The 15855-nt window shown below is 34.5% G+C and overlaps 1 protein-coding gene and 1 long non-coding RNA gene across 16 annotated transcripts; one reads left to right on the top strand and one right to left on the bottom strand.

Annotated features, from left to right (window-relative positions):
- The first annotated feature begins 3832 nt into the window (after window positions 1–3832).
- Window positions 3833–10171, top strand: LOC104716513 (uncharacterized). 15 transcript variants are annotated; one of them, XR_015568335.1, is made up of 28 exons: window positions 3833–3951; window positions 4026–4123; window positions 4228–4342; window positions 4493–4565; window positions 4675–4813; window positions 4898–4988; window positions 5136–5236; window positions 5345–5421; window positions 5497–5574; window positions 5672–5742; window positions 5832–5897; window positions 5982–6048; window positions 6123–6398; window positions 6481–6566; window positions 6687–6775; window positions 7002–7065; window positions 7130–7315; window positions 7432–7519; window positions 7618–7699; window positions 7788–7873; window positions 7968–8067; window positions 8212–8280; window positions 8370–8519; window positions 8603–8714; window positions 8822–8997; window positions 9091–9170; window positions 9249–9299; window positions 9380–9677. It is a non-coding gene; the product is annotated as an uncharacterized LOC104716513 (long non-coding RNA). The 15 variants fall into 15 exon arrangements; XR_015568332.1 differs by having other exon boundaries at window positions 3835–3951; window positions 4675–4739; XR_015568331.1 differs by having other exon boundaries at window positions 3835–3951; window positions 4675–4739; window positions 9241–9299.
- A 1407-nt stretch (window positions 10172–11578) lies between these two features.
- LOC104716509 (NAC domain-containing protein 76-like) lies at window positions 11579–15088 on the bottom strand. The gene is made up of 4 exons (XM_087469884.1): window positions 14885–15088; window positions 13553–13726; window positions 13177–13448; window positions 11579–12455 (listed from the first exon to the last, which is right to left on the bottom strand). Exons 2-4 carry the CDS (start codon window positions 13722–13724, stop codon window positions 11769–11771), a joined length of 1131 nt encoding a protein of 376 aa, XP_087326010.1. The 5' UTR covers window positions 13725–13726; window positions 14885–15088; the 3' UTR covers window positions 11579–11768.
- Between the last annotated feature and the right edge of the window lie 767 nt (window positions 15089–15855).

The following is a 15855-nucleotide window of genomic DNA, read 5'->3' as shown; positions in this document are numbered from 1 at the left end:
ACACATAATAAATACATAAAGTTAGCTTTTCTCACAATATATTATTCAAATTAATTAAAAATTTTGTAATATTTGTAAACGGCTGACTTATAAAATATTTGTAAATTAGAATTATTATAACTCAAAATTAAAATATAGAATGAAAAAATGAATATTACAATCATTATAAGCAATAAAAAGTAATAATTATAGACAAAGATTGATTTTTACACAGTCTAATCAAAATGTGTAAAACATTCAAAACATGACATTTAGGGGTTAGGGTTAGGGTTTGAGGTTTAGGGTTCATATTTCCAACACTATGGGTTTTAATATAACAGTTTGGTTTTGGTTATATTGTGTTTGGTTTAAGGTGGTAATTTGGATACACTAATATGATAACCATTTGAAAATGTAAAAAATTTTGAAATTACTTTTCGGTGATTTCCGGTTATGGGTCGGTTAGATGAATATATAACCATAAATAACCCAAATGTTATCCAAATTAGATAGATTAACTTAATATAACCGATAATTAACCGAATATAACCATAATTAACCGAAAATAATGGAAAAAAATAGTTTCTGGTTCGGTTCGGTTTGGTCGGTTATTTAGTAATTCTAATTTGAGGGTTGGCTGAGTTATGGTAAAGTTATGGCTGAGTTATGCAACAGATATATTAATTTATTATATACCCTCTCGAGAATACAAAAGTGTTGTTGGGGAGACGCAAACAATAATTATGTTTATTGTTAAGAACCACACGCGTAATAAATGAGATTTTAGCGATTTTTTATTTAAAAAGAATTAAAAATTTGAATTTGAATTTTTAAATTTTTCTTTTTTTAATAAAAGTATTTCTCAAACAATTGACTGATATGGCGGTGTTATCGACATAAACAGCTGACTTATGAAATATGTGTAAATTAGAATTATTATAACTCAAAATTAAAATATAGAATGAAAAAATGAATATTACAATCATTATAAGCAATAAAAAGTAATAATTATAGACAAAAATTGATTTTTACACAGTCTAATCAAAATGTGTAAAACATTCAAAAAATGACATTTAGGGGTTAGGGTTAGGGTTAGGGTTTGAGGTTTAGGGTTCATATTTCCAACATTATGGGTTTTAATATAACAGTTTGGTTTTGGTTATATTGTGTTTGGTTTAAGGTGGTAATTTGGATACATTAATATGATAACCATTTGAAAATTTAAAAATTTTTGAAATTACTTTTCGGTTATTTCCGGTTATGGGTCGGTTAGATGAATATATAACCATAAATAATCCAAATGTTATCCAAATTAAGTCGATTAACTTAATATAACCGATAGCAAGCCGAATATAACCGTAATTAACCAAAAATAATGGAAAAAATAGTTTCCGGTTCAGTTCGGTTTGGTCGGTTATTTAGTCATTCTAATTTGAGGGTTGGCTGAGTTATGGTAAAGTTATGGCTGAGTTATCGTTTAGGGTCTTCTCAATAATATGAAAACGTATTCTTCTTTCTTTCCTGGGTCTTTTGTTCTGTCAGATTCCTAATATGTATTAAAACGTCTCTCGATGTCACAAAAAGTGTTGTTAGGGAAGCGCGAAAAATCACTAATTTTGTGCCTGCTCAAATTCACACGCATAATAAATTCATAAAGTGAGCTTTTTATCACAAGATATTATTGCAAATAATTAAATAATTATTATTCAAATTTAGAATTTTATTTTTCTAAAAGTATTTCTCCAACAATTGAATATTAAAATTATTATAACTCAAAATTTAAATTTAGAATGAAAATATGTCTATTATTAAGTTAATTGATGGTTTCCTGCCAAAATATCGCTTTACAGCTTAGTTATAATCATTACGGGAAAACAAAAGGTCATGTGACGGCTGAGTTAGAGTGAGTTATGGCAGAGTTATCACAAGTAACAATCTGAAAGTAAATGGATTATATATATGACTTTACGGCTGAGTTATAATATTTAGGGGAAAACGAAAGGTCATGTGACGGCTGAGTTATAGTGAGTTATGGCTGAGTTATCACAAGAAACAATTTGAAAGTAAATGAATGATATATATGACTTGACGGCTGAGTTATAATATTTACAGGAAAACGAAAAGTCTCCTCGATTCATGTTACGACTTAGTTATTGTGTTTTATGGCTGAGTTATCACGAGAAACAATATGAAAGTAAATGACTGATATATATGACTTTACGGCTGAGTTATAATATTTACGGGAAGACGAAAGGTCTTGTCGACTCCACTAGTTTCTGTAGACTCTTTCGCCGAAAACTCTACACAGAGACGTAGCTGATCGGTTTTCCATAGCCCCAAAAAACATTGCAACTATCGATCATTGGAGACAAAAACTGGTGGAGTATCATGCGCCATTAGTTTCAGTGCCTTGTTCGAGAACATGTAGCTCAGCTTTAGCTCATGGCTAAATGCGTCCAATCCGTAGTCTTCAAGAACAAGCTTCACAAGTTTGTCGTGTGTTGTGCCTCCATCTATTTGCACAACTATACAACCTCTATCATCGGTGTTAAATACATATCTCTGTGTCTTTACCCAATTACCAGAAACAACTAGAACCGGAACTGAATCCATGAAAGAAAAATGAAGAACAAGGTGAAGAAGAAGTAGAAGAACAAGGTGAAGAACAATGTGAAGAAGAAGTAGAAAGAACTAGGTGAAGAACAATGTGAAGAAGAAGTCGAAAGAACTAGGTGAAGAAGAAAAGTGAAGAAGAAGTATAAGAACAAGAGTCAGCCATCAAACAATTAATAAGATGACATGGAATGCTGACATGGATGTTGCTTTCGACGTGGCAAGTCAGCCATCAAACAATTAATAACTCAGCCTATATAAAACTCAGCCACAACATAAAAAATATTACAGTAATTAAAAAAACATTACAGTAATCAAAAATCAAAAAAATTGCTGCCAAATTCAGTCGTATCGTTTAATAAGTCAGCCGTAACTGAATAACATTCTAGTAATTATTATTTTTTGTTAATAAGTCAACTATCAAATGGTTGAGTTGTATGATAAGTCAGCCTATCACGACTGAGTTGTACGATAAGTCAGCCTATTACGGTTGAGTTGTACGATAACTCAACCGTAACAGTTGCTCATAAGTCAACTGTGTCGTAGTGATAACTCAGCCAAACTTTTGACAACTCAACCATCGGGTGAAAACTCAGCCGTAAGGACAATTGAGTTATAGCATAACTTAACCAAATTTTAATAAGTCAGCCGTAAGGACGGTTGAGTTATAGCATAACTCAACCAGATTTTAATAAGTCAACCGTAAGGACGGTTGAGTTATAGCATAACTCAACCAGATTTTAATAAGTCAACCGTAACGCTTGGTTGAGTTATGCTATAACTCAACCGTCCGCTCTTACCCAAATGTTTTTTTCCATAACTCATCCGCAACATTTATCTGTAACGCGTTATGGCTGAGTTATAGTTACACGTCAGCAATTTCTGATGTGGGGTCTGACAATGACATTTTGTAATAACGTTTTTTTCAGTAACATAAAACAAAGGCACATTAGGTATTTTGAAAATACCCAAAATATTCTAGTAATAAAATCTTATTTTTCGGATTATGGTAATATTACCTAATTTGGATAATACTTAGTAAATCACCCTTTTAAATAATGGGCATAGGTTGCTGCTTGCTTTGTTCATGTGATTTTCATTGTCGCTATGTACTTTATTTCAGGCTTTGGATCGGATGATGACTTTTATGGGCTCTGTTTAAGAATTCTGGGAATTGGGCTCTGGTGTTAATTGGCCCACCATAATTCTTTATTTCTTCTTTTAGGGTCCATTAGTTGATGAGACGTTGTCGTTTGGAGCATCGTCTCCTTCCATCCCCTTTGTCTGAAAACAAAACGGAACGGAGGACTTAAGGAGTGAGGAGTGAGGAGTGATCTGAGCTTTCGGTATTGAGAAGAGGTACCTCCCCTTGGTCCTTCTTCTTCTAGATCTCTATGTTTCGCTTTAATTATAGTTTTGGTTCTGTGAAACAGGTGGGCGTTGATTGATTTGTTTGACTTTCTCTCTCTCTCTCTCTCTCTCTCTCTTTCTCTAAATCAGAACACAATCGTCGCCTACGTGCTTGCTTAAGGTAACAACATAGACTTGTTCTACTGATTTCGTCGATGAATTTGCTTTTCTATTTTATTTTTGGTTACAGTTACAATTTAAAGGTTTAATTATTTTGTGAATCAGGTCAAGGAGATCATCATTGAAGGAGGTAGAGAGAGAATGTACATCTAATTCCATAAATGACACCATTCTATGAGCCAACGTCCAAGAAGCAGAAGAAGAAGAAGAACACCTCCAGGTTTTGTTTCATATCATCATCCTTCACTTATGTATGATTCTGTGTTATTATTTGTTCCTTGTGTTGCTTTGAAATCTGTTAATGATCAGTGTTTCTCTTCATATTAAATTTTGAAAACAATCTGCTTAACTGGGTATTTTATTGTTGTAGGGACCTGAGACGAAGTGGAATTGATAATGATATTGGTTGTTCCTGTTCTCGTAGTGTCACCACATTGCTATAAGTATGTCTGATTTAGCCTTATTTATGATGTCAAACTATTTTTCTATGTGAATTCATTATCTTCATAAAGTTGGTACCTTTATGTGTGTGTTTTGATTGCATATCCACAGGCGGACATCCTTGTTCATGGTTATGTTGGTTTGCCTTGAAGGTCTTAGACCAAGTCTTCTCAAAGGTACACTCTTCTTATTGATTGTTGATGGTTTTATTTGATGGATCTTTTTGGTCTTCTCTTGGCTACATCTTCAGGTAGTAGTATTCTTCCTCTTAACCGATTTTTGTTTTGTTCTTTCTATATAAGTGCAAAAACATCTCTGTCTCTCTTTGTTGCAGATCATGAGGAACCAGGATTACTGTGAGGGAGGTTCGAAGAGAAAGAATAAACATTGTGGGAGAGTGTTTGATTTCTGAGTTCAACTTTCAGGTTACCTCACATCTATACACATTTTAGCATATCAGTTGTTTTATTTAATATTGGCTAGTGTTGGTCCTTTGTTTCTTTTGTTATTGAACTTTTCAGTTAACAGTAATGTCGCTGATCTTCCTAGTGATGTTGGCATGTATGTTTTAGCTTTTAAGCCTAAGACCCTATATTTTAGTGGAGGAGGATGTTTTGATCGGCTGGTGATGGTTTTGATGGATCGTTTTGTCTTCTCTACGCTGCATCTTCAGGTAGTCTTCTTCCTCTTAACTGATTTTTGTTCTAGGGTTTGGTTTCTACATTGCATCGGTTGCTTTATATATGTTCATGCTATGTACTTGTTTTTAATGTTTTTGCAGGCTTTTGATGATGCTTTTATTGATGAGAGTGATGGCTTTGATGGACACGCTTCTTCTCTGTGCTACTTCTTCAAAGGGTTTTGTTCACACACGTCTTTAACTTCTTTTTTTTGTTTTGTTTGTTCCTTACGTTTTTTTCTTCGTTTTTGCAGGTGTTTTGGAAGCCAGTTATGATATGATCATGGCGTATTCTTCTCCATGCTGCCACGTCTTCAGCCACGTTCTCACAGGTTCCTTGATCTATTTGATTCTGTATTGTCTCTTTGGTTCAGTGATTTTTTCTGGTTACATGTTATTAACCTTTCGTTTTTTGTTTTGTTGGTTTAGATTCGTGGAGGCTTTGATCGGTGATGGCTTTGACTGATCGTTGTTACTCTAATTCATGTTATTCTTCTAGGGTTTGGTTTCTAAATTGAATCGTTCTACGCTTTTTCTAATTTATTATGTTCATGCGAGTTTTAACTCTTCTTGGCTCTGTCAATTTTAGATTGTGGAGGAAAGAGGATGCTTTGATCGGTTGGTGATGGTTTTGATGGATCGTTTTTGTCTTCAGGTAGTCGTCTTCCTCTTCACCGATTCTTTTTTTTAACTGTTCTATATAAAGTGAAAAAAACATCTCTGTTTCTCTTTGACGCAGATCATAAGGCACCAGGTGGGAGGTTCGAAGAGAAAAAAAAAACATTGTGGGGAGTGCGTATGATCAGGTTACCTAACATCTACATTGCATCGGATGCGTTATATATGGTCATGTTATTTACTTGTTGTTATGTTGTTTCAGGTTTTGGATGATACTTTTATCAATGAGAGTGATGGCGTTGATGGACACACTTCTTCTCTGTGCTACGCCTTTAAGTGTTTTCTTCTTCCTCTTCTCACGTCTTTTACTTCTTTTTTTTTTGTTTTGTTTTGTTCCTGTTCTTTCTTCGCTTTGCAGTTCTTTTGGAAGCAAACCATGATCCAATCATCAGTATTCTAATCCATGTTATTGTCTTCAAGCGTCCTCATGGGTTCCTTGCTCCAATCATCACTCTCTTACTCATATTGCTCTTCTAGAGTTTGGTTTCTAAATTGTTTATTCAAAGTTTTTTTATTATGTTCATGCGACTCTTAACTCTACTTGGCTCTGTTAATTTTAGATTGTGGAGGAGGATGCTTTGATCGGTTGGTGACAGTTTTGATGGCTTGTATTTGTCCTCTCTGCGTGGCCTACGTCCTTAAAAAGGTATCAAATCATAAACTGGTTTTAATAAAAATTGGATTGATGAATGTGCTTTTTTTTTTTTTTGGTTACTATGACAGTTTAAAGTTTAATTATCTATATGTGATTGCTTTGTGCTTATAGTGTAAAGTTGGTTCTTCTCATTGAGGGAGACACTGGTTCGGGTAAGACTATACGATTACCACAATATCTCCATGGAGCTGGTTTGAAAGGTACGACCTACTACTTTCCCTAACTTGCAGCATGTAGTACTAAAACACACATATTTCTTACAAATTGGTGTGTGTGTGTGTGTGTGTGTAGGTGTGTGTGTGTGTTATTCTTTAACGGACAACTGTTAGCTTGTTGAGAACCTACTTTGCCGTTTCTTATTTTCCTGTGAAAGTTGTCCTTTGTTTCTTCAAAAGCGTTTTTTATTAAAGGTGTACTTCCATGTAGGAAAGAGCAAAGAGCAAGTTGAGGCGCTGTCAAAAAGAGTTGTCTCATCGTGCGGCTGTGCCAGGTTTGTAGTTCATGTCTCTGCTTTGTATTTTCGAGACCTCTAGTTTCATGGATTAACATTGCAGGATGTACAAGGATGGTAGCATCATTCCATTAGATGATTATTTGTGTTTTGCCGCAAATATTTCATACATGCTGGGATATGGTAGTCCCCAGATGAAAGAGCTCATGAGGCTTTATCTCGCCATGCCGTTGAGTATGTTGGTTGTGGAAAGAGAGAGAGAGAGAGAGAGAGAGATGAAATGGCTGAGGTATATCTCTCTCATTCTGAATCTGCATATTGTTCATACAGTTCATACATTTGATCTAATGGGGTCTTCACTATTATTTAAGTTCAACTACTTTTTAACTGTTCTTATTATTGCAGGATAGAGAGCTATTAGAACCAGTAGCTACAACACAAAGCAAGCCGCAGGAAATATCAAGTTACTCTTACCGAAGCAAGCACATGCATTGTGAGTCGAATTTGTCTTTTAAAAGTTGTTGTTTTTTGCTTCCTGTTTACAGTTTAAATGGAGACTGAGATTTTTGTTTTATGATGTTTCTCTTGTAGATATGGAGAATTAGGGTTCCTGGAGGTTCGAACTCGAAGCCATGGGTGCTTATCTATCTATGGTCCAATTTACTCGCTCAGGGTTTGTTCTCAGACCTCTATTATATTGGCAAACCCTCTTCTCTCTCTCATATGGACTGATCCTTTAAAGCATTTCTAATGTTACTCAGATTGATAGAATTGCTCGTGTTGCCTTCGAGAGTCGAGACTGCTCGGCGTGGCAAGCTGTGTACTGCTGACAAAGCTAATGTCTATGGTTGATAATTACGTTTTCTTTAACTTGTTTTCCTCTCTCTTGTTTCATGTGCAACACATATAACACTGATGGTAATGCAATTTGTTCTCTGCAGGCCTCAATTTATGGAAGAAACGAGCAAGAGAGCCTCTGAATATCCTAATGTTGAGCTGTCACATATGTATGTTGACAAAACTGCGATGACCCGCCAACAGGTAAATTCTTTGGCCAAACTAGTCAGCCTTGATAATTCTTTTGAAAATTGTCTAAATAATTACTATGGGGTGATTGTTTCGTATATAGGCAGTTTGAGACCATTTTTGTTGATATATTATCCGGTTAAGCTTCATTGATCACAGGAAGCTCTGGAATGCTGGCATGCCGTCCATTGCTCAAGTATTTCTAAATAGCCAGATTCTTCTTGTCCAGTAAGGTTTTTTTTAGCATGTTCATGTTGTTTGGATCTTTGTGTCAGTTTTCTTCACGTATCTTTATGGGGTGGTTGTTTTCTTGTCAGGTGTGTCGATATTGCCAGCAGCGACCGGAAAATTCAGTATGTTGTGTTCGCCAAACAACGGAAAATTTCTGGATGTGTGTTATGTATGTCAAATGATTACTTACACAATCTCATCAAGCACCGCTTGAGAGATCTTTCCTACCGTTAAGTGTAAGCAAACTACTTGTTTCCCCTCAATTTATCTTTGGATTTGTTACATAGCGCTCTAATCAAACGGAATATGGAAATTGCAGGTCTCAGAAGTTCGAAGACCCAGCAGAAGGGGAGGATACACAGGTGGCAAAACTTCAAGAAATTATACGACCATCTCAGTACTGGATTCCGTGCCTTGGTGGATGGAACTCGGTAAGCTGTGTCCGTCTCCACCGCAAGTCTAAAAATCATCCCAATTGGGTTGTTTTTGGAGAAATAAATTTCATTGTTTGCTCTCTCTCTCTCTCTCTCTCTCTCAGGTTACGAGCCAATACTGCACCCAAGCAATGGCCAAGGAGATGGCCTTGTTAGCCTTCAATCGGGCTCTTACTTAAGCTGTCTAACTTCCTTTATTTGGTGTTTTCGAATATCTGGTTGTTGGTGTTGGTTTTATGGGATCTTTGCCAACTTCTCGTCCAAAGCGTGGAGATCACAGGTGGTTCTGCAACTTTTGACCTTTTTTTTTTTTTTGGTTACAGTTACAATTAAGGTTTAGTTATCTATATATGTGATTGTTTTGTGCTTATAGGGCCCAGGTTGGTTCTTGTCATTGTGGGAGACACTGGTTCGGGAAAGACTACACAATATCTCCATGAAGTTGGTTGAAAGGTACGACCTACTACTTGCCCCAACTACACAATATTTCTTTTGCAGGTTGCTGGGATCACAGGTGTTTCAGCTCGCTAGGTCTCACAGCTTTATGGAGTGGTGCCTCCTATTCTAACTGAGCTGGGAAAGGTACTATTTACATTATCATTCATGTGCTACCAGATTTCTGACTTTCTTTGGTTTTATAAATCTTGAAATCGCTGTTACAGGTCCGGAACCTGTGGCCTAACGTCGATTCTCATAGCGGAGTGCTACTGAGTTAGCTTTTGTACCGAGACCTACTCTTCAGTTTTTTGACGTCTGGTTATTAGGAGTTGCTCAATAGCATTTTTGTTTCTGATTATACTTAAGTTGATCACATGGCTCATGTTGCATTTGAGATTGCTACGCAAAGGTGCGGTAAACTTTGTTCTGTGATATTCTGGATGTTCACTAAACTTGAGCATCCAGTGAGATATTTATTGGATCCATATGTTGAATCGAACCATGCAAAATTGATTAGGACCATGTGTGTTATTATCGGCTACACATAACACTATCATAACAAAACATCTACAAGGGTCGTTGAAGTCACGTATGTGTTCAATTTTCAGTGAGAAACGGAGCAGGTGAGACTGTGAATTGTGATCTAAGTTTGGTGAACGAGGAACGAAATAATGTCGTTGTTGAAGAAAGGAAAGCTAAACGACATCGGTTCGGTTAAGTGATGTTCTTGAATTGAGGAATCGAATTGGGTTTGAAGCAGGCACTGACTGGGTCAGTTCATCTCCAAAGTATCATTGTTTTTACTTTCTCTTGTCCACACAGGAAAAAAAAAAAAAAAAAAAAAACATTTTTCTATTGAAAGACGACAACGTGGGTAAAACAGTGATCTCGTAGTTGTCAAGTTCACATTACAGTGTCGTGAGAGAAAAAAAGAAGCTTTTTGACTTATATTTTGGAGGATACACATTGGTCAAGATTCTGAGATACTTTGATTTCATATTATTTTTTCCCCAAAAGAGAGAGTAGACTAGAAGTGGTCAGTGGGTCTAACACATTATCCTAAAATAGTCGCATGTTTAGGTATACACAAGCCATATAAACACAGATACAAAACATGTCTATATATACCCCATCATTAGCTTGATTAAAAGTGCGTAATTGTTCCTAATGATACTCTTACACTTACTGTCTACTTTTTTACTTACGTTGAGCTCCTCCAATGGTAATAACGCGGAAACAGATGATTTCATCCTTGTGATCGTACACCAATAACTTGTTTTGTCATGATTTTAATCAAATTCCGCACTAATATGGATTTCAAACGCACTGTGCTTTTCTACACTTGCTTTTAAGAAAATTTAAAACTTGTTATTAAATGTAACTTTTGTCTTAGTATTGAACTTTTTAGGTTACTAACTTACTTAGCTTGTAAATTCAGAAAAGATAAACAAAACTGTTTTCACATGAACCATTTGTATTCTTGACACAATATTTTTTGAATTCGTAGGAAGAAATATAGAGGACAGAAAAGAGAGAATTGTAATGAAGAGATGAGAGTGGTTTAGTTGGCCCACCTTAAGTATGAAATGGACAAATCAGAAGCCTTGTCTTTCCTTCAATCACATCCCTCCCCTTCAAAAGCTACCATCAAGTAAAATCTCCATTGCCAAGATTTTGCCATCTCTTTTTAAAAACGTTCTATAAATTATTCAATTTTGTTTCAAGTACTTTAGTGTCTCTAATAGTAGACCTATTAAGGGTACGGATGTCGATTCAATTAGATGCTCACACGTTAGCTTGATCTTCTTATTTGTGCACATCCCGTAAACTTTATTTGTCATGCATGAAAAAATTTAACGATTTTAATTATTTGGACATTTTATCTGAAAAATCAAAATTTTGAAAAATTTAACAAAACAAATAAGAGTAACAACTAATCTTTGAATTACAAAAACAAAATGATTTAGGGATATATAAGGAATCACTATGTTAATAGGAATTAGATAAAATCTACATATGGAAATAAGATAAAGGAAGAAACAAGTAAGGGGCTCTTGAAACGACGACAAAGCATGCCCATCGGACTCCCATCTTGTACGCCGCATGCTCGACAGCTCATAGGCCCACTTTGGGACAACTCTTATATTTTTTTTATTTTTTTCTTTGCTCTAACCGTTGATCAACAATCGCTAACCCTCTCAAGAAATCAATTCATGCTGTTTACATTTACTTTTATGTACAAATTAGACCACATAAACTTTAAATAATTCTTGTAATGTTATAAGTTCAAATTAAAAGAAACACAAGTTAGTGTAACTTATTTAAATATAGTGAACTCTGTACTTGGTAAATTGATTCGTTTTGTGTACCAAGATCTTCGTTTCATTCTCAAACCAAAGCCCTAAACTATAATTCGTTACATCGAACACAAAAAATAAATAGCATTTATCTTCACTCATTCACAGCCATACATTATTCTTTTTAACGAAAAAAGTATATAAAATATAATTTAAAAAAATAATATTTCACACATCTTTATATATGTTATACTATATCAATATAATCTACCTAAATAGCAAACATTACGCACCATACTGTAGTGTTATCTTTTTATCAAACATGCAAATCCCTATATAAGTCATAGTCCAAGTTAGAACACAAGAATCCACTAATGAATATGTTCTCTTCTTCTCTATCACTCAATAACGTGGAAGAAGCAGTCTCTGCTCCGTTGTTATTGCTCTCTTCGTTATTGTAATGACCGATTTTATTATCTTCTTCTTGATGACCTCCAAAACCCGAAACTCCTTCTTCTTGGCTCATAAGTTGAGAAGCAACAAATTTATCTAGTGCTCTCCAATCAGTCGTCATCACTGATGTTTTCTTCTTCTTCTTATCTTTATTTTCACTACTTATTAGCGCACTGAAGCTCACATCCTCTTCTATTAACTGTCTTTTGTAGTTATTTTGATTCTTCTCCAATGATGTGATTGACGTCGAGCTCACTGGTCTCTTCATTAGAGGGAGTGAAGGGCTTTCGAGCTGGGGAAGTTGAATGAATTGATCGCAATGGATGAAGTTTAAACCGATATCTGATCCTTCTAATTCTTGCTTGAACGTTAAGTCTTGTGCAAATATACTTTGTTTCTGCTTAGATACGTAATTGAGAGGCTCCACAAGCGAGCTTACTCCATTCGGTAATTCATCGTAAAAGTAACTTGAGCTCCAAGTTTCCGTGTTCTTGGCTTGCCCGGTCGTTGGTCTTTTCTTGAACGCTCTACAAACCACCCATCCTTCTTCCTACACACACAATCATGAAAAGAAAATGGTTTATTACACATTTGGTGTAAATATGCAAAACCTTTAGGCCAATGTCAAACAAAAAGAATAAATAATGTTTCTTTTGTTAATTTGTAGTGAGACACAATAAGAGCATGCCTTAAAAGTGTGAGACCACATGAAAGAAAGCTAGCAATAAGCATAGGTACATACTCATATGCAAGCTATATCAAACGAACAATAATTCTAAATTCCATTTGGAGATATTGCAAGAAATATGATACGCACACACACATTATTCATAGTATTTACAAAATTTTCCTATATAAAAGCTAGCTAAGGGATTTGAAACGATATGTTTATAACTCGCTTTTAATACATGTCTTTAATTAGACGATTTATATATAAAACTCAACGCTTAAATTTATTTTGAAAAATTATTTATATAAAGAGGAATGAACTTTGGTCAACATGGAACTGAAGTTTTAGGACATACTTTTTACTTTTTGTTTTGTGATTAAAGGTGTAACATTTTACATAAGTCTTAAAAAGATACTCGACTTTTACCTAAAAGGTTAAAATGTGTCTCACGAAAGAGCTTATGAGACAAACAAAAAGTCTAGTGGCCCCATGACTAAACATCCATGTAATTCCCCATAGACGATAAAATCTAAAATCTAATTGAACATCTAGAACAATTATGCTATCTATTTCAAAATGATATCAGGTAAAACGAAAATACCTGAGGAGGTGCATTCTCATCTGACTCTAGTCGGTATTCATGCATGATCCAATCCGTTTTTTGGCCATTAGGGGCTCTTCCTTTGTAGAACACAAGTGTTTTTCTCATACCAATCAGTTTTGACTTGTCGTAAACAGCCTTGTCTCGACCTGTGGCTTTCCAAAACCCAGCCATGGTCGCTCTGTTTGTTCTTGTTCCTGTTGGATATTTCTTATCTTTGTGGCTGAAGAAATACCATTCATTTCTTTCCTCGTATCCGATTCTGCATCTCTCTATAAAATACATTGTAAATGCTCATCAGATATTTGTATTCAGATTGTGAAACTAAGAAAACATATCCTACATTAAGTATGCATATATGTATTTCTGTAAAAACCTTGTAGATCCCATGGTTCGATTCTGTAGAGATCAATATCTCTTATGACATCAAGATCGATCTTTTGTGATGCGACTTTTTTCCTTAAATAGTAACCAACGAGCTCTTCATCTGTTGGATGGAATCTGAATCCAGGAGGAACACTACATGATTGATCCACTGATTCCATCATTTCTGCACAAAACCAAGTTCAGAACCACAATGAGATCACTATATATAAATGTCATATATACGTATAAATATTGATATGTACAACTGTGTATGCATGCTGATATATATCTTCATGCATACGATATCACAAAGACTTGGGGTTATATATTAGAGAGAAGTAGGGAAAAAATGGATGGTTTCATGGAAGAAAAAGAAATTAAAGAATAAAAAACTTATTTGTAATTAAGTATAATCATCAGCTCATTTGGTGGTTAGTTTCCACTTACTTACACCATTTCCAGGTTGATGCCCTTAATTAATTATATGTACTATTTTTGTATTTCGTAACAAGAAGTCCGAAGATGGAACAAGAACATGACAATTAGGTTTAAAGTTGAAGAAATCAAATTAAAGAGAAGACATGCATGAGCTTCTGTGACGCTAAAATAAAACGGAAAAGGAGAGTGTTTTCAATGATGCGTTCCTGTTGTAACGTGGTTTATGAATTAATGGTGGCAATGATCATATCGAGAAACGGAATTTTTCTTTTTCTTTTTCTCAACATATATATAGATATATTATTTTATAAAACCTAGCTGCATTATATATATATATGATATATACAGCCTTATAGAATACAAACAAAAACAGCTTTTTCCACATCTAAAACAAAACAAAAGCAAAAAAATAAAATCATCAAGTCAGAGCAAAAACTGTTATAATGGTTGCAAAGTATATGTCTGTTTTATCTTCATTTTAGAATTGCTTTAAGTGTACACAAGACTGTACTATACTACTGCAGTACTACTACACACACACATACACATAAATATATATACGTACAAATGCGAATTATATTCAAATACAAAGTACAAGATGGTTATCCGAAAAAAAGATATTGTGTTTATACAAATTAACCAGCCTTCATACATGATAAATGAAACTACCAGAGATATTATATTAATGGTCGACATATAAAAACATTTTCGATAAACAAGATCGACCATCAATCACACTTCACACATGCAGAAAGATAATAAGGAAAAGATCATAGAAAAAAGGATGACAAGAGATCAACGCTCTGGTGGGAAAAACAAAATATAAATGCACATGTAAGTTGATGAGACGATGCAGTCATGCAGATCTTTTTGATCATAAAAGCCCGTGTAAATTAGGTTTTACCTTTTTCTTCAACCTGTGGAAGATGTATAGACCAATACTATTTACTCGTTTGAGAAACAAAAGAAACGAGGGCTATTAAAGAAGAAGAAGAAGTCAAAGAGATATGGATGTGTAGAAGATGATGATCATCGAGAGAGAGAGAGAGAGAGAGAGAGAGATGATACTGAACTTGGTTATAAGCTTCGGGATATGAAGAGAGAGAGTGAGAGAGATTGATGATTCGGTGACATATAAAAAGGTAGAGAGAGTGTGGACCGCTCAATTGCGCGTGGCTTTCTCCATGTCCCCCATTTGCGTACGTCACCCTCCTCCCGCTTCTTTTCGCATCCTTCTTCACTTTTTTTTTCTTCTTTTATACAAATTATTATATATATATATATATATATATATATATATATAATATGTCTTATTAGGTGTAAAATGGAGTCAAGGGTATCAAAATTATTACCTTTGATTTTCAAATTGATGCATTACTAATACTTGCTTACATATTTTGAAGAATACTCTAAACATACTTTTTATTTTATCATCAGATCTACGTTTGCAATTTTTTGCATATAACAGGGACTTTGGAAGTTTTAAATATATATTAAAACGCTCCCACACACAAAATAAAGGAATGATCCATTTCTTTTCGTCAAAAGTATTCAATTCAATTCATCATATTAATTGGTCAAAATCGCAATTTCAATTCATTATAGTTTTATACTCATTTTAATCAGATAAATATTTGAATTTTTTTTTGTTGTAAAATCAGTATAACTTTTTATATTAAAAAAAAAATGAGAAGAAAGCATTTTTTGGGAGGGTTAATTATATGTACATTGCATCTACCAAAAACAGCCAAAATAACTCTGACATTCTTTCAGCTTGGTACCTAACTTAGTTTGTTCATAGATATCAATAATATGTACCATTTGCGACTTTTTAATTCATATATAAGGACTATATACTTCTTTTCTTTTCCAATA

The sequence above is a fragment of the Camelina sativa genome, chromosome 10 (assembly GCF_030686135.1).
Source record: "Camelina sativa cultivar CO46 ecotype springtype chromosome 10, ASM3068613v1".
Lineage (NCBI taxonomy): Eukaryota > Viridiplantae > Streptophyta > Magnoliopsida > Brassicales > Brassicaceae > Camelina > Camelina sativa.
The sequence above is the reverse complement of the archived record's forward strand: the minus strand, read 5'-3'. Positions and strand labels throughout refer to the sequence as shown.